Source organism: Manihot esculenta, chromosome 8, assembly GCF_001659605.2.
Source record: "Manihot esculenta cultivar AM560-2 chromosome 8, M.esculenta_v8, whole genome shotgun sequence".
Classification (NCBI taxonomy): Eukaryota; Viridiplantae; Streptophyta; class Magnoliopsida; order Malpighiales; family Euphorbiaceae; genus Manihot; species Manihot esculenta.
Genome location: NC_035168.2, coordinates 28920172 through 28944547, shown reverse-complemented (window position 1 = coordinate 28944547; position 24376 = coordinate 28920172). Strand labels below are relative to the sequence as shown.

At 34.3% G+C, this 24376-nt stretch overlaps 3 protein-coding genes across 3 annotated transcripts; 1 reads left to right on the top strand and 2 right to left on the bottom strand.

The window, feature by feature from the left end:
* Positions 1-5124: 5124 nt before the first annotated feature.
* On the bottom strand, positions 5125-7022 carry LOC122724440. Its single transcript, XM_043959400.1, has 5 exons — positions 6707-7022; positions 6408-6617; positions 6187-6279; positions 5608-5925; positions 5125-5226 (listed from the first exon to the last, which is right to left on the bottom strand). Exons 1-5 carry the CDS (start codon positions 6911-6913, stop codon positions 5125-5127), a joined length of 930 nt encoding a protein of 309 aa, XP_043815335.1. The 5' UTR covers positions 6914-7022.
* A 357-nt stretch (positions 7023-7379) lies between these two features.
* Positions 7380-10787, bottom strand: LOC122724439. Its single transcript, XM_043959399.1, has 5 exons — positions 10215-10787; positions 8647-10103; positions 8261-8560; positions 8064-8172; positions 7380-7982 (listed from the first exon to the last, which is right to left on the bottom strand). The coding sequence occupies exons 1-5, from the start codon at positions 10785-10787 to the stop codon at positions 7380-7382; spliced, it is 3042 nt and encodes a 1013-aa protein (XP_043815334.1).
* An 11141-nt stretch (positions 10788-21928) lies between these two features.
* Positions 21929-23197, top strand: LOC110620462. The gene is made up of 2 exons (XM_021764212.1): positions 21929-22426; positions 22868-23197. The coding sequence occupies exons 1-2, from the start codon at positions 22036-22038 to the stop codon at positions 23014-23016; spliced, it is 540 nt and encodes a 179-aa protein (XP_021619904.1). The 5' UTR covers positions 21929-22035; the 3' UTR covers positions 23017-23197.
* Positions 23198-24376: the final 1179 nt, after the last annotated feature.

Sequence of the window (24376 nt, the reverse complement as noted above, 5' to 3'; positions counted from 1 at the left end):
ATAGAGAATTTCTTTTTTAAAAAGAAAAAAAATCAGTTGTTAATAACATTTTTTTTTATATTTCAGGCAAATTTTAACAACGATTTTTTTAAGTTATTTTTTTTAATTTATTAATAAATTTAAAATTTATTAATAATAATAACAGAAAATCTGATCATAAATCAATTAGTGATTCTAACAGATTTAAAATTTATTGATAAAATTTTATCAAAAAAGTCTTTTTAATAATAGACCATAATAGATTAGTAATTTATTGATAAATAATTTATCAATGAAATTTTATTAGATTAATAATAAAAAAATTTATTGATAATTTGAGAATTTCTCATAGCATATATTTTATTATATAAAAAAATTTATTGGTTTTCAATAATCAATGAAATTTAAAAATTCATAATTTAAAATATATGACTAATTTTTCAGTGTAAAGTGATTTTTTATTGTTATATTTTTAATATAATAAACAATATTGTTTACAAAGTATTTACTCCTATTTGAAATTTACACTTTTTATTTTGATGTTTAATTTTAATAATATCAAAATTTAATTATTATATAAAAAATAAATATATTAATATTATTTGGGAATAATAAAATTAATTTAGAATGCCTAAATTGGCCAAGATATATTTTCCTTTTCAATTTTAATTATTATTGTATCGAAATTTATAAAATTTTTTATATGAATTTAATCTACAATATATTATCTTTACCTGAAAAAATATACAATATATATATATATATATATAACATACAAAATTTCATAAAAATTTAAAATTATATAAAAATGTTAAAATTGAGTTACAGTTGCAAACTTTTTTTATAAATTCATATTGTAAATAACTTTAAAAGTTTAAATTAGTGTGTTAACATAGTTATAAAAATATAAAAATATTAAAAATTTAGGTACCATCAAATTTATTAATTATATTATTTTTTTTATACCATCAAAGGTAAAGCTATTCAATAATAATATTTTCTTATTGACCATTTTAGAGATACTTCCAATAATAACATTTTCTTATATATTGACCATATTAGAGATACTTTCTCTAGTTTGAATTAGAGGGAGATTTTTCTTTGATTTTTTTTTTTAGGAATAAGTTTTCTTCCTCTATCGGCATGCGACTCTTTCTGTCCTTTCCGAACAGGGAGCACTCCTCTCCTTGCTAAGATTTTATGGGTTTTCCCCTTTCACTCTGGGTGGAGTGTATATATTAGTATTTCTTTTGTTTTGTTTTGTTTGTTTTTCGTTTGTTTTTTGTTCTATTTTTGCAGGTATTTTTTATGAGAGAGTTTTTGAGTTTTTCCTGCATATTCTTTCCTGATGGAAAAGCGAAGAGATTATTGAGAGTATTCAGTTTTAGTGATGGTTATCTCTTGTAGTTGAGACCGGCGTTCTTGCCTTGCTGACTCTCAACACAAATTGGTAGTAAGAGCATTGGCCACCACCCTCTCAAAGCTGTTGTTCCTGAATATCTTATCCTTTTGGCTGTTGCAATCTTTCTCTCCTTAGCAAAATCTGATTTTGCATGCGCCCATCCCCACTAATTCTGTTAGATTTGTTGATCTTAAATGGATCCTTTTCTTTTCATACTTTATGTGTATTTTGGTTGTGATAGAAAATGGGAGGTGAGATTTTCTTTTAAGCTTTGTGACTTTCTCTAGGAAGTTTATGGATTTGTATTGAAGTTATCGCCTGCTTTGCCTCGTACTTCATCTGGTTCCTTTCTTTAATAGTGATTATAGGGGATGGCGGTGCCCTTTGATGGTAGTGATAATGAGGTGAGAATAGCGGTAACATTGCTTTAGTTCTCCTATTAGCTTTAGGGTTTCTTTTATTAAGTTGTGGGCCTTTTTTTTTTGTTGAGTTTAGACCATAAAACATTTTTTTTTTGCACTTGTAATTTTTGATCTTGCTTTTAATGAACTCACCTATCTTCTACTACTACTACTACTACTAATAATAATAATAATAATAATAATAATAATAATAATAATAATAATAATAATAATAATAATAATATTTTTATTTTTTATTCAATAATAAGAGTTGTACTGATTATCACAATAGTAGAAATTAACTTTATTTAAAAAATTAATAATAATAATAATAGCAATAATATTTTTATTTTTTATTCTATAATAAGAGTTGTACTGATAATCATTGTAGAAATTAACTTTATTTACAAAATTTATTTGCGAAATATAAGTTTTTTATTTGTGGTTCATAGTTATAGTGACCAATAATATGCATTAATGTCGGATGTATCGTTGCTCAACCATATAATAGCAATGAATTTATATATCTCCTATTAAAAATACTGCTATTGTTTTTATGAAATTTGTTTACATATAAATTCTTTTATTTTAGTTATTTATTTTTATAAAATTATTTTTATCTTATAGTATATTGCTGAAAATAAAATTGTGCTGTGATTGGTTCACCTGCAAGAAAGAGAATGTGAGATGGTTGGCATCTATGGCAGCTACTTCGACACTTAAGTCAGTAAATTAAAAAGAAGGGCGAGCATAATATAATGTTTTGAACTGAAGAGTAGTTGTGTAAGAGTTACGTATCCTTTATCTCTGTGATCATTAATTTTTATACTGTAAGAAAATTGAGTTAATTATAACATTTCCTGAAAATCTGACAATGATATGGCCGGATAATAAGGGATCTCGCCAGCTAATTGATCGGTGATTCCGTGATTACAGACATAATAAGGATCTTGCTGGATGATCCTTGCTAATACTAATTTTATGTGAAGACTCTACCTTTTCAGAAAAGGGCAAGTCTTGATAAAGAACAGGGTGTTACTGTAATACCAGGCTAGACCCCGGCATCGGAATTCCTACTTTCCGGCGGAATCTCGGATGTCGGAACCCTCTAGAAGGGTAAAATATATTTTTATAAAATGTTTTTACTTGTTTTTATAGTTTTAATGAAGAAAGAAAATGAGTTTTTGAAAGAAAACGCCATGGAGAAAGAGTCCAGGTTCGGCCGCCGAACCTCATGTTCGGCCGCCGAACCTCATGTTCGGCCGCCGAACCTCATGTTCGGCTGCCGAACATGGTGCTCTTGTGGAAGCACCTTTGGCCCCTGAAGGTGGTTTGGCCAGCCACCTATAAAAGGCCCCATGTCCGAAAATGGACGAATTTCCTCTCTCTATTTTCGGGCATAGGTGAGATTTCGCCTTCCTTTGGTCGATTTTATGTTTTCCTTCAAATCCTTCAAGTTTTTGACAAGCTTTCATATTGTTTTGAAGATTTTTGAGCTAAAGATCAAAGTTTTGAAGCTTGGAGACCCCCGGAGCTTGTTCCTCCATATCTCCGAGTTTGGGATCGCATCTCCTCTCGATCTTCAAGAGGTAAGTGTCGATCCACGCTTTTTATGATGTTTTAAGTAAGTTTTAAGAAGGGGTTAAGGGTTTTGATGCATGTTTAGGCTAGTTGTAAAATGTTAGGGTTTATGTGAGGTTGTTGATAAATGTATGTTAAATGTGATGTTTGTTAGGGTATAGGTTAGTTTTATGCCCCTATATGCTGGAATGAGTGTTTATGCATGTTTTAGAATAGTTGAATGCATGTTGGGTTGTTGTGGGTGGCTGGATATGCAAGGCAGAATCGGGTTTTGCCCTTTGGGAGAGCCTAGGTTCGGTCGTCGAAGCCAGTTTCGGCCGCCGAACCTGCTTGTGGAGGCAGTTTTGGCCGCCAAACATCGCCCCCGAAAGTTGGACTTTCGGCTCTGAAGGGGGGGGGGGTTTCGGCCGCCAAACTTGCCCTCGAAGGTTGGTGACTTTCGGCTCTGGAAGGACCTTCGGCCGTCGAACCTTGTCCCCGAAAATGCCTGACTTTCGGCTCTGTAGGGACTTTCGGCCGCCGAACCTGCCGCCGAAAATGCCCTGTCCAGCCTTTCTTTGCATGTTTTCTATGCATGTTTTGTGATGTTTTAGGGGGGTTTTTGGGGAAATGTTTAGAGTCATGTTAGAGTTTGTTTGGTCCCTCATTTGAGTCCACCTGTGTAGGATCGGACTCGAGGAACCGAGGAGGCCAGCAGTGCTAGCTGTTTCAGAGTCAACTAGAGGTGAGTAGAATACAACTCTTTTTATTAAAAGCAATTAAACTTTTAAGCATGTTCATGCATCATGAATGCCATGTATGTAATAGGTTGTATTGCATTAGAATTCACGAATATGACGCATTGCATATTATGATTTTGATGTGGATGGATGTTGGATGACCCATTGGCCATTGATATGATATGATATGATATGGTATGGAAGTCCAGGTCGAGACCCATTCACTACAAAAAAAAGGGTCTATACCGGCGGTTTTTTAGGCCTACGGCGGCGGTTATAACCGCCCCTACAATCAGTAGCGGCGGTTAGAGGAACCGCCGAACAACTGCCGGCAATGCCACCGTCTCTACAACATAGCGACGGTTTGTTGGTCCGACGGGGTAGGTGATTCCCGTAGCGGCGATCATTTTAGCGGCGGTCTATTCCGCCTCTACGTCGCACTTGTAACTGAATCCATATTTACCGGCAAAAATGTCGTAGCGACGGGCTTACCGGCGGTTGTAAACCGCCTCTATTATCATTCATAACTAGTTTTTGTATTTGCCGCTAAACAATTTGTAGTAGTGTATTTACCGGCCGAACGTGAACCGCCTCTAATACAATTTTGCAACAAAATTTTTTTCCGTGCCAAAATTTTGATCCTGCATATATTGGCTTTTTTTTTTCCTTGTATTTTCCAAACTATTACTTTATATATTTCATTAGTGTTGTGGGCTAATTTGCCACTAAAAATTGAAGGAGGGTTATAATGACTATGTGTTATATACCAATTTTTTTAATGGAATCATTTCCTTCATCAAATGAAAAAAGAACCAATTTAAATACATATATCAAATAAGTTAGAAAATGTACATAACAAGCATTTAAAAAAAGAAGTCTATTTCATTAATGTGCAATAAAATTTACCCAATAATAACTGTTTCTGCTTTTCAAAAACACTATGAATTCAATTGGCCAAAAGAACTACTTTTCTTAAAAAAATCCTAAGTCAATGTGTCAAAAGCAGATGACTAAATTTCAAATAATCTTAAAAGCTAACCATCTAGATATCATCTCCTGGGTTATGACCTGGGTTATGACTTGAGTGTGATGAAATATTGTTTGGAGAACAATGATCTTGATTAATTGCTTCCTCATTAATTTCCTGCAAATAACAATAATAATATTTATTTTCAATACTAGAGAGAATAAAATATTACACTGTAAGAATGAATGAAATTTGCCAAGCCATAATAATAATAATAATAATAATAATAATAATAATAATAATAATAATAATAATAATAATAATAATAATAATAATAATAATAATAATAATAATAATAATAATAATAATAATAATCTTCTCAACTATCACGTGCAGTTCACATTTTCAACCAATATCACTATCAAAATAATACCAATTACTTATCTTGATTACTGCATTTCAAATTTTATATTTCAATACCCAAAAATCAAGACACCTACAATTAAATAGCCTAAATATTATATAACCAAAGATAAAGTTGCAAAAGATTATAAATACCTCTAGAGCACTAGGAAATGTCTTGGAAATCCATGCTTTCAAACCATTTAAAGTTGTTGTTACTGTGTCATAATTTTTAGTCACTTCTTCCAATTGCTTCTCAAGAAATTCAATTTTTTTGGATTGAATAAAATCCAAAGATTCATTTCTTGCTCTCTTTCTACCATAATAACTAGTTGGAGTAGGACCAAGTCCAACACCTCTCACCCTACCATTGTGTTCTTCTCCCATAACTTCTTGAAAAACTTGTTCATTCAATTCAGATGAATCAATTGAAGCATCTTGACTTCTTTCACTTATTAGAGCACGGGTTTTTTCCTAAAAAATAATAATTTGAATAAGTAGAAGAATTTATAATTATTAAATACAAATTCTAAAATAAATTATACGTACAATCAGTTGTCTAACTTCATCATCAATATAAGTTCCATCCTTTCTCTTGTGAGTTTCTTCATAAAGAGTCAATCTATCAGGCACTTATCCATTTTCATCAATCTATCAATCAAATGGTTCAATCTATTATAACAAAATATAAACAATAGTATATGCAATTTTAAAATTCACTCTAACTACTCATACCATTTCAAATTTTTTCCTTACAAAGATTTTTCTTCCACAAGTATGTGCATTTTTCTTCTTCTTTGCATTTGCTATGTTAATCTCACTTAACTTCTGAAAAAAAATATAAATTCACAATAGAAAAAAGAAACTTAATTCTAATAAGTAGACTTTAATATATATATATATATATATATATATATATATATATAAAAGAAGAAGACTAGCATCTAAGTATTTACCTGACTCTTCTCAGTGAACCATGAATTTACAAGGGTTGCCCATTGATCTTCCATAACACCCTCAGGTGCATTTTCTATGATTTCATCCTTTGTCTTTGATAGATCATAATTTTCTTGCTTCAAGTCACCTTTATAATCTCTCCATTTTTTGTTCAATGACTTTAAAATCCAATCATCGGTTGCCTGACTCGAAGGATATGAAAACCTTTGCTGAAAATAGATGTACACATGAAATAAATAATTATACAATAAAATTTTAACTTTAACATATATTAAAGTTGAATTTAGAAAAGTAATACCTTGACAATGTCCAACATCTTCTTTTTAAATGTAGAAAATGCTTTATCATTCCATTTTCTTATGGATATGGGTGCAAGTTGTCCATTTTTTGCAATAACTCCTAGAAAGGAAGTAAGGGCAGCAGCTTCTTTTGTCCAAGGAGTACCAAATTCGTCTACTCCGATGACGATCTTCTCATTTGTATCCATATTCCAAATGCTTTTCATCACAGTTCTTCCTCGTTTTTTAAATCGATTACAATTTCCATCTTAATTAAAATTAAATCTATTAATTCTAAAAAAACTCATAATAACAATTAAATATCTGAAACAGAATACAGTATCCATGACAGCAATAGAAAGCAGAGACATGGTCACTATTCATTTAATTTTAATAGATACAATTACCAATCATTTCCAAGTTGTCATTTTCATAAGCTTGTGTGTTGGGTCGGTCATTTGTTTGTTAATCGCCTTCCACTTGCTCCTGAGTTTCTGAACTAGTTCGCACTGTTCTCAAACCTCGAATACTTCTACTTCTTTGAGACATTGTCTATGCTATTAAGAAATCAAAAATATAAGTTTACATACAATATTCTGCATATAAATAACATACAAGTGAAAATAAAATCATGGTAATTTTTTAAAAAAAAATCCTTTAATAAATAATAAAATTTAAAATCTTGAATATAATTTACACATAAATAATATCTTCTTCCCCTACATCATCCCTGACCCACTGTGGGTTTCCTTCAAAACTTGTAAAATGACTAATGTCATTTATAATATCAGTAGAATCATCTACTTCTTCATCTTTGCCCATGTCATACAAGTCTCGAGGTGTAACCTTTATAACTATATGCCAATTAGGACTATTAGGATCCTGCACATAAAATACTTGTTGAACTTGGGAAGAGAATACATAAGGATCATCATTTGCCTTCTCGCCAGTATGGATCAAGCGAGAGAAATTTACAAGGGTGAATCCAAATTCATCACACTTAATTCCAGCAGGATGATGAATATCATACCAATCACACCTAAATAAAACCACCTTAAAATTATCAAAATAATTTAACTCAATAATATCAGTTAATCTCCCAAAATATTCCAACCCTCCAGTTTCTGGTGTGTTAACAACCCCACTATTTTGTGTCAATCGTTGATTCTCTCGTGATAAAGTATGGAATCTAATTCCATTAATTATATAGCCAGAGAATCTCCTGACAACATTATTAGGACCTCTACCAATGCTCAAAATATCCTCTGCGATGGATGAATCAGAATTTGCCAAAACCTAAATATAAGATATAATATATTAATATAAAAGAAATTAAATAATTTTCATAACATGATAAAGCAAGCAAATTAGTCTTACCCTATTTCGAAACCAATCATGAAACTTTTCATTCAGTAGTTTATATATAGCACTATTGTCAAGACGTGTACCTCGTCTACGTCTTCTTTTTTCAAAATCAATGAACTCTCTACATTCAATAAAAAAATTAATGAAATATTTATCTATTTAAAATGTTAAATAACTAAATATATCAAGAGATGTGTGAATATACTTACTGAAGAAATGGCTCTATTGCATCAGAATGGCGTAACACATAACGATGTGCTTGTATCAATGATAAATCATCTAAAATGACATTCTCACCTTTTCCTATTGGTTTACCTAAACTAGAAAACAAGTATCTAACATTTTCATTTGGTGGATCGGGGTTTCTTAAGGGACGATTGAATCTAGACTCAACACCTTGAAGATACCTTGAACAAAATGTTAAACACTCTTCAGCTACATATCCTTCAGCAATCGATCCCTCAGGTTGGGCTTTATTACGTACCATTGATTTTAAAATTACAAATGACCTATAATCAAATGAAAAATTATAATTGTGCAAACATTGAGAAAGAAATTAATAAAAATGAAATATAAACATAATGTATGTAAGTACCTTTCTAAGGGATACATCCATCTGTATTGCACTGGACCACCCATTCTAGCTTCTTCCACCAAATGAATCATTAAATGAGGCATGATAGTAAAGAATGATGGAAGAAAAGTTTTCTCCATCTTGCAAAGTGTCAGTATGATTTGATTTTGAATTTTATCAAGATTTTTACTATCTATCACCTTCGAACATATTGATCTGAAGAAAGAAGCTACTTCGATGACAATTGAAATAACTTCTTTTGATGGACTACATGATTTTAATGCCACTGGAAGCAAGTATTGAATCAAAATATGGCAATCATGACTTTTAAGATTCACAACTTTATTCTCGTTCATTCTAACACACCTTGAAATATTGGAAGCATAACCATCAGGCATTTTAACATTTTGTAAAACACCACATAGGATATTTTTCTCTCTTTTTGTTAATGTAAAAGAGGCTGGAGGCAATCTATGTTTACCATTTGGACAATTTTGGGCATGCAATTCACTCCTAATGCTCAATTCCTCCAAATCAAGGCGAGCATTCAAGTTGTCTTTTGATTTACCAGCCACATTCAAGAAAGTGTCTAGAAAATTATCACACACATTCTTCTCAATGTGCATAACATCTAGATTGTGGCGTAGCAAGTTATGTTGCCAATATGGTAATTCAAAAAAAATGCTTCTCTTCTTCCACCCTATTAATGAATCATCATTTCCTTCATTAGACCTTTTCTTCCTCTTTTTCATTTTTGATTGCTTGCCATATGTATGTTGAATTCTATCTAATTGATTCAACACATCACTACCATTCGCTCTTATAGGAGCTACCCGTAACTCTTCAGTGGCATCAAAAAATTCAGCTTGTTTACGAAATATATGATCCTCGGGTAGCCACCTACGATGACCCATGTAACATTGTTTCTTGTTATTATTTAGCCATATTGAACTAGTGGACGAAGCATAACAAGGACATGCAAATTTTCCTTTAGTGCTCCAACCAGACAACATTGCTAAGGCAGGCAAATCATTTAATGTCCACATCAAAGCAGCACGCAAAGAAAACCTTTCTTTCTTAAAAGAATCAAAAGTTGAGACACCACTCCATAATTCTTTTAATTCAGAAATCAAAGGCTGTAAATAAATATCAATATCATTCCCAGGACTGTTTTTTCCTGGAATAATCATTGATAAGATAAATGAAGATTGCTTCATGCAAATCCATGGTGGAGTGTTGTAAGGAATTAGTACAACCGGCCATGTGCTATGACTAGTGGACAGTATTCCAAAAGGACTAAAACCATCACTACACAAACCAAGCCTCACATTACGTGGCTCCGAAGAGAAATCAGGATAACGAGCATCAAAAGCCTTCCAAGCTTCTCCATCTGCAGGATGCCTTAATAATCCATCCTTATTACGTCCATCTTCATGCCACCTCATTTCCTTAGCGGTTTCAGCAGAAGCATATATCCGCTGTAGTCTTGGAATTAATGGAAAGTAACGCAATACTTTAACCGGCTTTTTATTTGTTTTATTACTCTCATTATTCCCTTTATTTATTTTCCATCGTGAAGATCCACAAACTTTACAAGATTCCTCATCCTTATTCTCACCCCAAAATAACATACAATCATGTTCACAAGAGTGGATTTTCTCGTAATTTAAACCTAATGCTTGAATTATTTTTTTGGATTCATAAACAGATTTGGGTAAAGTTGTTCCATCAGGAAATGCATCTATTAGTAACTCAAGAAGCATACCAAATGATTTTCCTGTCCATCCATTCAAGCATTTTAGGTGGTATAAATGAATCAGAAATGAAAGTTTAGAAAAGTTCTTACACCCTGGATATAACTCTGCATCCACTTCTTTAAAAAATTTATGAATATCACTAGTTTCTCTATTTGATGTTTCATCTAATTGCTCATTACCAATTGGATTATTTTGGGGCTCCTCAATGCCATCTCCTAAGCTAGTTTCTATGACATTCGCGTCCATTAGCGTGTCATTAATAGATGGAAGATTATCACGCAAGGCATCCTGCAATAACTCTACCATATTATCGCGTAACCTAGGAGGATTTAAGGTATGAGGACTGGGAACATGTTCAATTTCATTTCTATGGGAAATATCTAAAGGACAAGATGTATCACCCATATTAGAAGGTAACTCCTCCCCATGTAATATCCAAGTAGTGTATCCCCTCATAAAACCATCACAAATTAAGTGCTCTCTAACAATTTCAAGAGTTTATTGTGAACAATTAACACACCGAATACATGGACACATTATTTTTCCATTACTAAAAGCATTACGCATGGCAAATTGAAGAAAATCTCGAACCCCATCCTTATAAGCAGTAGTAAATCTAGGCTGATTTAACCAACTCTTATCCATTTGTAATATTTTTTTTGTCAAAAATGACAATACCTAAATAAAAATTCGGAATCACATAATTAATTTTCATTAAAGTGTACGAAGCAAAAAAATAATGTATTACTACATTTCATTTAACAAATGTAAATTTATAAACAAAGGACAAAGAATTAAATTTATTATTTTTTAATTTAATATTATTTTTTATTAATTTAAACCTAATGCTTGAATTATTTTATTGGGCTTTATAGTCTTTTTTTAGTTTAATATTATCTTTCAATAATTGAATTTGTAGTATTAAAACTCTATGAATAATAGTAGTAAATAAATTACAATAAAAAATGAAAACATGTGTGAACTAGCATACTACAACTGCCTTAGTTGGATTGTTTTACCTATTATTAATTTATTATTATTTTAAAAAACATACTTTATAACACGTGAACTTTATGTAAGCCACACTTTTAATTTAAAAATACATTAAGCAATAAAAAATAAACACATAATTAAGCTCTAATTACTCCAAAAGCTATCATTGCCTAGATATGTTAGAAAAGAAGGGAAAGTTAAGCTTAATACAATCTAATGCAACCTGTAAACTGATAAACCTCTAAAAAGACATTGCATGTTGAAACAAAGATAAGGTTCTGCATCTGTAAGCCACTGCAGCACATCTGATATAATTTTATTATTATTATTATTATTATTATTATTATTTTACATACAAAAAGATTTTATTAAATAAAGGGATGTACAGCTTAAAGTTGCTTAAGAGAAAAAGCAACCACAGAACTACAAGTTTTCAACAAAACAAGAAAAACAGAGTAATACAAAGCATGAGTTCAAGCTGTTTCTAAGTAGACCTTTAGTTACATGTTAATAATGCAAACAAAAACCAATATGATATTAAAGGACTAAGTGCTGGGAATTTAATTATGAGGAGCTCCAAATACTTGATCTTAATTGAATCAACTAGTTTGTCATTTTGGATGAGCTTCTCCTTAAAGATCTGATATATTTTTATTGATATCCTTACTAAACTAGTCATTAGGTGATGAGAAGTACAAGAAACAGACTATGGGTGTACATAATTGGTTTGAACCCGACAAAATCAATCCCCATATTTTTGTACTTTATTAATTATACTTTTTAATTTAAATGCTATAATTTTGTTGTGTTCTTAGCTATAGTAAATTTTAGTTTTTGTATATACAACTAAAAAGTAGAGAACACATTTGTTCACACCTATTTTTCAACACCGATAAAGCAAACCAACAAATCTCATAAAATCAAATTAAATTCTAAGCAAAAACATAAAACAAAATCAGATACCAAGTAACAAACTTGTGAAAGATTATAAATAAAATTGAGAGAATTACCGTCAAAATATAGAAGCAAAAGGTGAAACTCAAACTTAATTTTGGTTGATCGGTTCCAAAATTGTACTCGACGCCAAAAATTTTAGGGATTCTAAAGCCAAAACTTGAACATAAGATAAAGGCAAAGGCATCAAAATCAATAATTAACTGAATAATCTAAAAATAAAACCATAAAACCTAACTCACAGATAAAAAGATTGGAGAATCTAAAAGCACAAATACCTTTATAGCTTAAGCAATGGACGTGGATTTATAGTGATGATTTCTGCATTAGGTTAGATGGAAGAATTTGAAGCAGATAATGAAAGTAAGACAAGTGGTGAATGAGGGTCGGCTTTTAGTGGTGGTTGAAGAAGACTCTCTTGCTCGTGGTGAATTACAGAGACGTTCGATGGTGGTGGCAGTTCAATCGGTTTCAATTTTGTGTTAAGGGTTTATTTTGCTTTTTCAGTTCAAGGGTTTTTCACTCAAAATAATATTATTTTATTTAGTAATATTAATTATTAGAGCTGAAAAAAAAGTACCGCGAAAACTCATCACTTTTTTTTGACATAGCGCGAAAACTCATCCCGCCAAGCCAAAAAAAAAAAAAAGAAAATTATAGACCGCCGTCTGGCATAATTTTTTGGCCGCTATCTAGCGGCGGTTATAGTGTACGCTGCTACCTAATGCTGCTAATAGGTATCAAGAAGTTTATAGAGATGCTCCTTAAAACCGCCGCTACTTGAACGCCGGTATAGACCCTTTTTTTTGTAGTGATTCTACGCCCCTGGCACAGTTGGATATGTAGAGGGTCATTGGTGACAAGTCCATCCGTGATGTGAATTGTTTGTGATGTGATGCATTTCATGGAAGCATATATTATTTAAACTGTTTTTACTGTTCTGCTCACTGGTCTTTTGTAGCTCACCCCTCTCCCCTAACCTTCAGGTTTGCAGGTTCAGGTAGACCGGGAAGTCGTCAAGGGTAAAAGTTATGTTTATGTAATAGATTAGTAGTGAACATGATATGTAAAATAATGTAATGTAATGTAAGGTATTGTACAGTGATGTAATGAGGATTAGCATTGTGCTTGGCCCTAATGTACGGTTAATCCCTTTTTGTACATGATCTTATGTTAATGTTTTAATGATGATATATGTTGAACCAAGCTTGATGTATATAATGTTGACCCAAATAGAGCATTTGATGAGGGCTCTAGTATGGGATTTGTATGTATGAAGTATGGTGCATGCAGGTCAAGCTTGGTATATGTGGAAAGTTTAAAGTTTCTATGGAAAAGTATGATCATGTATGAGATTTTATCAGGTTGTTTAGTAGGCTTGCTACGGGTCTCGGCGACCTTAAGTCGATCTGAATCCTAGCGCCGATAGCGGTCCGATTTTCAGGTCGTTACAGTTACAGTATGTGGGTCTTCCTTTTCACGAGTGGGACTGTGTATCGGCTTATCAGACCCTTGTCATTCCTGTCTTATGGTTACAACTTATGACTTACATTGGACGATTGTTGGGTAACATCAGATGTCCCCCACTGATCTTCGATTCTTTAGATTCAAAGGTGATAGTTATCTTCATGATTTGGGGCATGTGACCTGTTTAGATTGGTCTTCCATGCATTACTTTGCCTGCTCCTGCGCATAAATGATAATTGCCTTGTTTCTCGAGTCGCTTATAAATGTTCGGTACTCGATATTAACTCTCGTTTGGCCATAACCAAATAAAACTTAAATAATTCCTAAAGAATTGTTAAGGGGTTAGCACTCGGCCAACAAAGAACTAGGTAATCTTTATCAGAAGATGACTTACACGTGGCATTTTTGGATTGGCTCTTCTTGCTCGTGTTGCCTCGCCTGCTCCTAAATCACGATTACCTTATTATTCGTCAAGCATTTTAAGATTGGTAATCGACCATAGTCAGAACTATTCGTTCAGTACTTTCACTGGTCAATGGCCAAATTAAACATAAATCACCTAATACTAGCCTAACTGGTGCCCTATTCGTGGCCATAAAATAAATAATTTGGAAACTTTGCAAAATTGGACCAACACTCGAACATGTAGCCTGGTGGATACGCACCTTATGGTATGGGCATGAAATACTTTAGAAACTTGTTGTTAAGCGGTACTAACACCCGATCACGTGGCCTGGTAGACACCCGCCCTGTGGCCTGAGCATGAAATGCCTTAGATTTTTTATAAAGTGGGACTAATACCAGGTTGCTCAGCCTGGCTTACACGTGCCTTATAGCCTGGGCATGCAATGCCTTAGAAACTTGTTGTGAAGCAGGGCTAACACCGGTCGAGTGAACTGACTAACACTCGCAGCTTGAGCATAAAATGCTTTTTAAACTTGATTGTGAAGTGGGACTAACACCTTGTCACGTGGCCTGGCGAACACTCGCCTTTTGGCCTGGGCATGAAATGCCTTAGACTTTTGTTTATTGGGACTAACACCCGGTCATGTGCCTGACATATTTCGGCCTTTTGTCTCACTTGGCGGATTCTCGCCTTGTGGCCTTGAAGCTTTTATTTATTAGGACTAACACTCGGTCATGTGCCTGGTGGATTCTCACCTTGTAGCTCGCCTGACGGATTCTTGCCTTGTGGCCTTGAAGCTTTTATTTATCGGGACGAACATCCGATCATGTGATTCCCGCCTTGTGGCTCACTTGGAGAATTTCTGCCTTGTGACCTTGAAACTTTTGTTTATTAAGACTAACACTCGATCATGTGCCTGATATATTCTCGTCTTTTGGCTTACCTGGCAGATTCCCACCTTATGGTCTTAAAGCTTTTTATTTATTGGGACTAACACCTAGTCATGTGCCTGGTAGGTACTTGACTTGTGGCTCGCCTGGCGGATTCTCTTCTTGTGGCTTTGAAATTTTTATTTATTGGGACTAAAACTCAGTTATGTGCCTGGAAGATTCCCGCCTTGTGGCTCGCTTGGCAGATTCCCACTTTGTGGCCCGCCTTGCAGATTTCCATTTTGTGGCCTTGAAACTTTTGTTTATTGGGACTAACACCCGGTCGAATACCTAGCAGGTTTCTGCCTTGTGGCTTTGAAACTTTTTTATCGGGACTAACACTCGGTCATGTGCTTGGTGGTTCCCACCTTGTGGCTTGCCTAGCAAATTCCCACCTTGTAATCTTGAAACTTTGGTTTGTTGGGAGTAATACTCGATCATGTGCCTGACAGATTCTCGCTTCGTGGCTTTAAAATTTTTGTTGATTGGGACTAACACTGGATCATGTGCCTGGCAGATTCCAGTCTCGTGGCCTTGAAACTTTTATTTATTGAGACTAACACCCAGTCGTATGCCTGGTAGATTTTCGCCTTGTAGTCTGGCATGGATTGCCTTGATTTACGGGACTAACATTCGGATTATGGGCAAAACTGCCTTATGGCCTGTGATGAATGCTCTTTAATCTTTTTGAAGAAGGCAACTCTATCAATCATTGTCACTGAATAATACAATGCCTGAAAAAATATCTCGTTAACCGTTATTAATAAAATTTCCTCAAATTACAAATATTTCAAGAGTAGGGAATGACTCAACCATCTAACTTGGCCAACTTATAAGATCCTGGGTGAATAACCTTCGAGACTCTAAATGGTCCTTTCCAATTTTTTTCCAACTTACCAGACTCGACGTTACTGCCTTGTTACATTTGTTCTTTTATTGACTAAGTCTCCCATATTAAAAGCACATGGTTGGACTTTTTTGTTGAACACTCATGACATCATCTACGATTCGTTTATTTTACTATTATTGGGTCCTTCTGCAATTACATGGATAACCTCTATAGGTTCATGGTTAGGGGGTAGTTCCAGGAGTTGTTACCTCAAGTTTGGGCCTCTTCTCTTCTCTATTCTTTCTGGTAAACTTTTAAACTGTGTCGTCCCTTATTAACCTCCCGATCTTCTCTTTCAGTTGTCGGCACTCCTTCGTTATATATCTGTGGTCTTCATGAAAGTAGCAGTACTTGGTCCTGTCTCGCTTTTTGGCTCTCTTAGGGTTAATCTTAAGAGGCCACCTCACTTCCTTGTTGTTTTTCCTGTTCTACATTAGAATATATGTTCGTGAGTCATTTAATGGAGTATAGTTCTTATACTTACTTTGGTCATCCCTCCTTTGGGAGACTGGGTAACTTTTATGGTTTCTTTCGTATCCTCGCATTTTTTGCTTTTGATTTTACTTTTGACTCATCCTTTTGTCTTCTCTCAATGCTTGGAATTCATAATCCAGCCTGATATACTTTTGAAATTTGTCCATTAACTGTTGGCACATAGCAGCTGGATTCTTGATTAGGAATCCATAAGCTTGACGTTGCGTGTTTCTTTCTTTAATGCTTCACATGCTATTTCATGATTTAAACTCCACTTGTATTGTTTCTACATTAAATCGTGAGATAAAACTCCTTAAAGACTCGCCATCTCCTTGGCATATCTTCCGCAAGTCAAATAAGAGCTTTTTAGGAGGTATGCAAGTAATAAATATGGATTTAAATAATATAGCGAATTGTGTAAAGTTCTAAATTGAACCTAAGCTCAGATTTTGGTACTATTTTTGAGCCAAATCTATGAGTGTAGATAGAAACACTCTGCACAACACGAAGTCGTTGACATCCTGAAGCTGCATGGTCGTCCTAAAGATCTCCGAGTGACTTCTGAGATTTGTTGTTTCATCATGTTTATCCAAGCTAGGTAGCTTGAACTTGCTTGAAAAATTCTTCGCTAAGATCTCTTCCGATAAGGGCGACGCATCGTCCAGGCCATAGTCTTTCTCTTACTTCTTTTAGTACCTTTGAATGACCCATACTAGCTTTCAGTCAACATCCTTCGGAGCATCATCTGATGACTCTTTTCCTCGAGCTCAGCCTTCTCTTTGGACCGAGTCTGGATTGCCTCTGTCTAAGACTTTAGGGTATCAACGAAGGTTTCCTCCCTTTCTCTAGAAGCCATGAATGACGCCTCCCCCCAATCTTTGTATTGTTTGAGTGTAGCCTGCAATCTTTTGATATATTGGAGCATTTTCTCATTTTTCAGATTGTTGAGATCTGCTTCGTTGACCATAAAAAGTGTATTTTGTCCACTGTCAGGAGTGAAAAAGTGATAGCACCTTCATTGGTAGCAATCTTAGCAGCAGCTCATGAAATACCTACCATTTCGAGAGAAAGAAAAAAAGATTTCATTTTAAGAGAAAGGGAATAAGAGACCGGTTTTAATTCAAATGAATAGAGAGAATTCAATGGATTTCCGGCAATGGAACTAAATGATATTGTAATACCCGGCTAGACTCTGGTATCGGAATTCCTACCGTCCGGTGGAATCTCGGATGTCGGAAGCCTCTAGCAGGGTAGAAACATGTTTTCATAAAATGTTTTAATGTTTTTCATAGTTTTAAGTGAAAAAGGGAATGAGTTTTTGCATGAAAACAACCTTGGAGAAAAACCCAGGTTCGGCCGCCGAACCTCAAGTTCGGCCGCCGAACATGCAGGCATTTCGGGTGTGCCTTAGGCCCCGAAGGCATAAGTGAGGGAAGTCCAGGTTCGGCCGCCGAACCTCAAGTTTGGCCGCCGAACATGGCATGCATGCGGAGGCACGTTCGGCCCCCGAACGTGGCCTGGCCAGCCACTATAAAAGGGTCCCTTAGCCAAAAACGGGCGAGCTTTTCTCCCCATTGTCGGCCAAGGTGAGTTCTCCACCGTCCCTCACCAATCTTGAGTCTTTTCCTTCAGATCTTTCAAGATTTTCACAAGTTTTTGCTTTCTTTTGAAGATTTTCAAGTTTTGAGCAAGTTTTGAACTTGGAGACCCAAGGAGCTAAATCTCTCCCAACTCCAAGTTAGATCGCCTCTACTCTCGATCTTCAAGAGGTAAGAGTCGATCTCTAGCTTACATTATGTTTTAAACAAGTTTTATGCAAGTTCATGGGGTAGAAAATGCATGAGTAAGCTTATGTTGAGTTTATGGGTTTTTGATGAGTTTTTGAGCAATGTGGCTTGTAAATGTATGTTTGATGTGTTGTAGTTGGGGTTTAAGGTAGTTTGAGACCCCTAGGAGCTTGTATGCATGTTTTGGTTGAGCTAAATGCATGATGGTATGAGTTTGGAGGCATTTGTGCATGTTTGAACCAAGTTTCTGCCCTTTTGGGAGAAACCAGGTTCGGCAGCCGAAGGGACTTTCGGCCGCCGAACCCTCTTGTGGAGGCAGCCTTCGGCTGCCGAAGCTTGCCCCCGAAAGGAGACTTTCGTCTCTGTCTGGGAGTTTCGGCCGCCGAAAGTGCCGCCGAACATGCATGAGTTTCGCCTCTGTCTGGGAGTTTCGGCCGCCGAAGGTGCCGCCGAACTTGCCTGACTTTCGGCTTTGGAGGGACTTTCGGCCGCCGAACCTGCCGCCGAAAGTGCCCTGTCCAGCCTTTCTTTGCATGTTTTTGCATGGATGTTTTGAGGAGTTCTAGAGGGTTTTTGGGGGATGTTTTTAGAGTTATGTTCTAGTTGTTTGGTCCCTCATTTGAGTCCACCTGTGTAGGTTCGGACCCGAGGAACCGAGGACCTCAGCAGTGAGTCAGCTGCTTCAGTCAGTGTCAGAGCTAGCCAGAGGTGAGTGGAATAACTCTTATGCTTTTAAATAAATAAATCAGTTTTGAGCATGTTCATGCATCACGGATGCCATGTGATATTTTAGGTTGTTTGCATTAGAAATCACGAATATGTTGCATTGCATAATATGTTGTTGATGTGGATGAATGTTGAATGATCCATTAGCCCTCATATGTTATGACGTGATGATATGATATGGAAGTCCAGGTGTGGCCTGCACTACGCCCCTGGCACTATGTAAGAGAAAGACCGGACGTGGCCTGCACTACGCCCCCGGCACCATGGATTATGTATGTTATGTTATGTATAAGGGAAAGACCAGGTGTGGCCTGCACTACGCCCCTGGCATGATTGGAATATGTAGAGGGCTAAATGGTGACAAGTTCATCCTTGATATGATTAGTTGTGATGTGATGCATTTCATGATAGCATGTATTTAAATGCTTTATTATTCTGCTCACTGGGCTCTAGTAGCTCACCCCTCTCCCTTAACCCCCAGGCTTGCAGGTACAGGGTAGACCAGGAGGTCAGCAAGAGTAATGAAGTCTTGTGTATGTAATAGCTAGAATGTGGACATGACAGATTGTATAATGATGTATAGATATGTAATGTAATGATATTGAGGTTTAGAAGTGTGCTTGACCATAGTATATTGTAATCCCTTTTTGATACATGATCTTAATGTTTAATGATGTTTATGTAAACCAACTCAACACATGTTGTATTGCCCTTTGGGGCATTGATGAGATCCCACAGAGGGATCATGTTTATGATTATGTTCAGTGCATGCACAGGTTGAGTTTGGTGTATGAATGAAAGAAAAATTTTAATTTTTATGTATGTTGTTGGTCATGTATGGGATTATACAGGTTTTCAGGTTGCATGTCAGGCTTGCTACGGGTCCCGGCGGCCTTAAGCCGATCTGGATCCTAGCGCCGGTAGCGGTCCGATTCTCGGGTCGTTACAGATATAGCCAAAATGGAGCTGTGCTGTGATATTTTCATCTGCAAGAAAGAGAAAGTGAGAATGTTGGCACCTACGGCAGCCACTCTGATGCTCAAGTAAGTAAGTTAAAAAATAGGGTGAGTATATGAAATTGCTTAGAATTCAAAAATGTATAAAAGAATAGCGTCTCTTTATCTCTGTAATCGTTATCTTTTATATTGTAAGAATATGAAGTTAATTATAATATTTTTTGAAAATCCGATAATGATGTGGCCGGCTAATTAATTAAAAGGGGATCCCTCCAACTGATTGATCGGTGATTTTGTAATTATAAGCATAACGAGGATTTTGCTGGATAGTCCTTACTAATGATAACTTTATGTGAAGACTCGACCTTTTCAGAGAATGACGAGATTTAATGAAAATCTGAGCACTGTGGTGTCCGAGTCTTCCGTTGCACGGATAGAACTACGCATCGGCTTATTAAGCTTTTGCCATGTGATTCTATTTTAAAGTAACAACTCATATCTTACTTTGAACAATTATTGTATAACATCAATTATTAATAATCTAAATTTTTAGCCACCCTAATGTGCCTCTCTTTTCATAATATATATATATATGAATTAAGAAATTAATATTTAAATTGATAATTTAGTCTTTTTATAATTTATCATTCAATTATATATTTTCTTCTATTAAAATTTTATTTATATTATTTTTATCAAAATTAAATAATTCATATTACTAAATTATTTTTAAAACTATGAAAGTTACTTTTTAATGCATTTTAAATAGGTACATATTTAATGATTAGAAAATAGGTATATATTTAATGATTAAAAAATAGGTACATATTTAGAAATCAATAAATAAATTATTATTTTGCAAAGGAGATATTTTATACAATTGAAAAAAAAGAAAGAAAGAAAAGGGTAAGCCAATTATTATGAGACAAAATCAATAATGCATTTTAAACATTTTGAAGATCATTCAAAGTAGCAGAATCTTCTTAGCAAATATCAATTAGGAAATAATCTGATTGATTTTTTTTTCATATTTAAGATATATAAAGTGAATAAACTCTCTGAGTTTGAGTCTTTTTAACAACTAAAATATTCATTTTTATAATGAAAAAAAAATTTCCTATTCAGTTGTATTCAGCGTTTATATCTCCTTTATATAAAAAAATAAAACAAATAACACATAGTAGCTTTGAAAAAAAAAAAAATCGTAATTGGTCTGGTCAAATTGGGTGGGAGAAACTCTAGAAAAGTCCCCTTTGAAAATTCATGTTTTAAATGCCGCCTTCCCTTCTTCGTTCCTTCCATGAAAGACTTGGTCCTGAATTTTCTGCCAACAACAAGGAAGGAGGCTGTTATCGTTAGGTAATTCAGACATATGTCCACCCACAAACCACTTCCTTATGTATTTTGCTCGTTGGCGTGTCGGTTTCCCAGTTGGCCAAACTCAACGGAAGTTGATGGCTAAATTTCATAATTTCATTCCGGCTGAAATACATAAATGATAAAATTTATATTATTTTTTGATATTTTTTCATTTTAAATTTATATGTTAAAAAACTTTGATTTGCCTCGTCATTAGCATATAATTTTCCACCGAATAAGACTAGCAATAACTTATAGAATCAAAGCATTGACATGGTGTGAAATCAGAAATTTTAACGATTGGCAATTTGGCTGAACAGAACATCCCAACACGTCTTTTCGTTGGAAAATTTCAAAAATGAAAGCACCTATCAAAGAGAAGTTGACTGTTAAACTTAAAATTTTTTTAAAAAGTAATAATAAATAAACAAAAATAATAAATAAAAACACAGGAAATTGTAGGTCCATTTCGAGTAGACGCGTATCCAAATATAGATCCAACTACGCGTTACAGCGAATACGACCTTTAAAGCCAAGTCTCTTTCTCCATGTCAAAAAAAAAAAAAAAAAGCCAAGTCTCTTTCTATAAATAGGAGCCATCGCCACCATTTTTCTTATAAAAACAACCACCTCCGAATCAACTCTCTCTCCCTCACAAAACCCTTTTGGCTTTCGCATCACTTCTCATCAAATCACTCACAAATTTCCAACTCATGGCCTTTTTCAAGTTTCCTTTGGTTTTGTTCATCTCCTCCCTCCTCCTCCATGCAGCCTTTTGTGAGACTGTTTGCGAGGATTTGCCAACGGATGTATGCGCATTTTCAATAGCATCATCTGGGAAAAGGTGCTTGTTGGAGACGTATGCGACGAGAGATGGGAAGGTGGAGTACCAGTGCCGGACATCGGAGGTTATGGTTGAGGGAATGACAGATTATATAGAAACCGATGAGTGTGTGAATGCTTGTGGGGTAGATAGAAACTCTGTTGGTATTTCTTCTGATGCACTTCTTGAACCTCAGTTTACTTCTAAGCTTTGCTCTCCAGCTTGTTTCCAGAAATGCCCCAACATTGTCGATCTTTACTTCAACTTGGCTGCCGGCGAAGGTACGTCCATGCATCTTAGCACTTATTTCTATGTTTTTAAATAACATCAAAAACTAGAAAATTATTTTAAAAAAATATATTTTTTCCTTAATCAAATAAAGTTAACATTCCTTCCAAACCATTTGCGGTCAAGAATTTTGATAATTATAATAATAAAAAAATTTATTATTTGTTCCTTTTAATAAATTATAATTTTAAAATTCTGACTATTAATTAATTAATTAAAACTTTTGGTGGTTGCTTGATTGAAACCTTTTGCTTCACCTTCAACCAAAGAATTGTTCTTCCTAAACTGTTCATTATTTTGATTGTTTAACTTTCACTTTCTCTAAACTATTAATTATTATTTCTGGAATGACTTTTTGATCAAATAATATTCCAAGTGAAGGAATTTGGATTTAGCATCTAATTCTGATACTGTGCTTGGGCATATATATGCAGGTGCATTTTTGCCAGACCTGTGTGATGCAGCAAGGACCAATCCCCACCGTTCGATGATTCAGCTGATGAGCTCAGGTGCAGCCCCTGGTCCTGTTGCGAGCGAGGCATCAACGTCTTTCATTGGCGCTCCTGCTTCAGCTCCTATGTAATTAGTCACACCTTGTCTCCGGTTCAAAATTTATATAATTTTTTTTTTCTTGGAATTTTTTAGTGTAAAGCGAATCAGGAATAAGTTTGAGTTGAGAATTTGGATTGAGAGGCATTTTCAGATTTTTCATCTATTGATGTTGGATTCGTTGAGGATTACTATATATTATTTTTCATCTTTAATTTTTATTATCATATAAATATTTATTTTTTTTTTTGAAGTCCATATAAATATTTAATTTAAAAAATATTTTGGATATGCAGCAAATAGACAAATTAACCGTTAACATATTAATTCACTCAATTATTATGAATAATATTTACATTAATTAAAGAATTTAATATTATTTAAAGTGAATAAAATTAAAATATAAAATATAATTATAATTAAATTAAAAAGTTTATATCATAAACTTGCATAGCACAGATATTTCTCCAGTTTATTATAATGTCAGTATAAAAGCATCTCCTACTTTTACTTTCTCTCACCTACATTCTCCACCTTTTCACCCACCTTCGTTTTTCCTATTTTTATTAAAAAAAATTTTTACCGCAGCCAAAGGGCAAGGAAGGAATTTTAATCCAAAAATCTCAAGACGGTAACGTAAGAATAATATGGTATATTGAGATCATAAAAATAATACCGTATATTGAGATCATGACACGTGAATATAAAATATAGAAAAATTTTACGCACTGATTTATCCGATTCGATCTGATCCGATTGAGTATTAAAAAATTAGAGTAAAAAATATAAAAATTAAAATCTCACAACACTTTAAATTTTGTTATTGTTTAGATTAAATAGACTGATTACTTTAAAATTCGGAGTCAAATAATTTTATTGAATCAATTAATTTCATTGATATATAATAAACATTGATTCCTCACTAAACTTCAATCTCCATGAATCGGGTTTTAATCTTATTAATTTTTTCATAAAATCAAGTTTTTATCCTCTTTTAAACCTACTAGATTTCAGATCATTACTAGCCATCCAAACTAGGAGGAGGCAGGCTTCATCTTTCCAAGAGAAAACGAGAAGTAATCAATAAAAAAATAGCGGCTGGCTGCTAAAGAGGAAGTAACATTCAAAATGTCAAATTAATGACACTCAAGCTTGAACAACAGCTCAAAGAGGTGGGATCTAAGCTCCAGCCGACTCCGACCAAAGACGCTCTGATTAAGCTATCAACGTTTGCACTTTTCTGAATTCTTAACTAATTGTTTGAAGGTGGAAAAGTATTTCAAGCAAAGTTGAAAGTCTATCATGTAAAGGATTTTCTTCAACTTTCTTTTTTAAATAATGCTTAATAGTAGCTGTTGATTATGTATTAGTTTGATAAATATTTTGTAAATATA

Coding starts and splice junctions, on each gene's coding strand:
- LOC122724439 (XM_043959399.1), bottom strand. CDS start 10,787: ATGGGTGATACATCTTGTCCTTTAGATATTTCCCATAGAAATGAAATT. Junction 10,104..10,214: donor AGGATGAGGAATCTTGTAAA/GTTTGTGGATCT, acceptor CCAAGACTACAG/CGGATATATGCTTCTGCTGA. Junction 8,561..8,646: donor TGGATGTATCCCTTAGAAAG/GTACTTACATAC, acceptor ATTTGATTATAG/GTCATTTGTAATTTTAAAAT.
- LOC122724440 (XM_043959400.1), bottom strand. CDS start 6,913: ATGAAAAGCATTTGGAATATGGATACAAATGAGAAGATCGTCATCGGA. Junction 6,618..6,706: donor AGATGTTGGACATTGTCAAG/GTATTACTTTTC, acceptor ATCTATTTTCAG/CAAAGGTTTTCATATCCTTC. Junction 6,280..6,407: donor GGTTCACTGAGAAGAGTCAG/GTAAATACTTAG, acceptor ATTTTTTTTCAG/AAGTTAAGTGAGATTAACAT.
- LOC110620462 (XM_021764212.1), top strand. CDS start 22,036: ATGGCCTTTTTCAAGTTTCCTTTGGTTTTGTTCATCTCCTCCCTCCTC. Junction 22,427..22,867: donor CAACTTGGCTGCCGGCGAAG/GTACGTCCATGC, acceptor ATATATATGCAG/GTGCATTTTTGCCAGACCTG.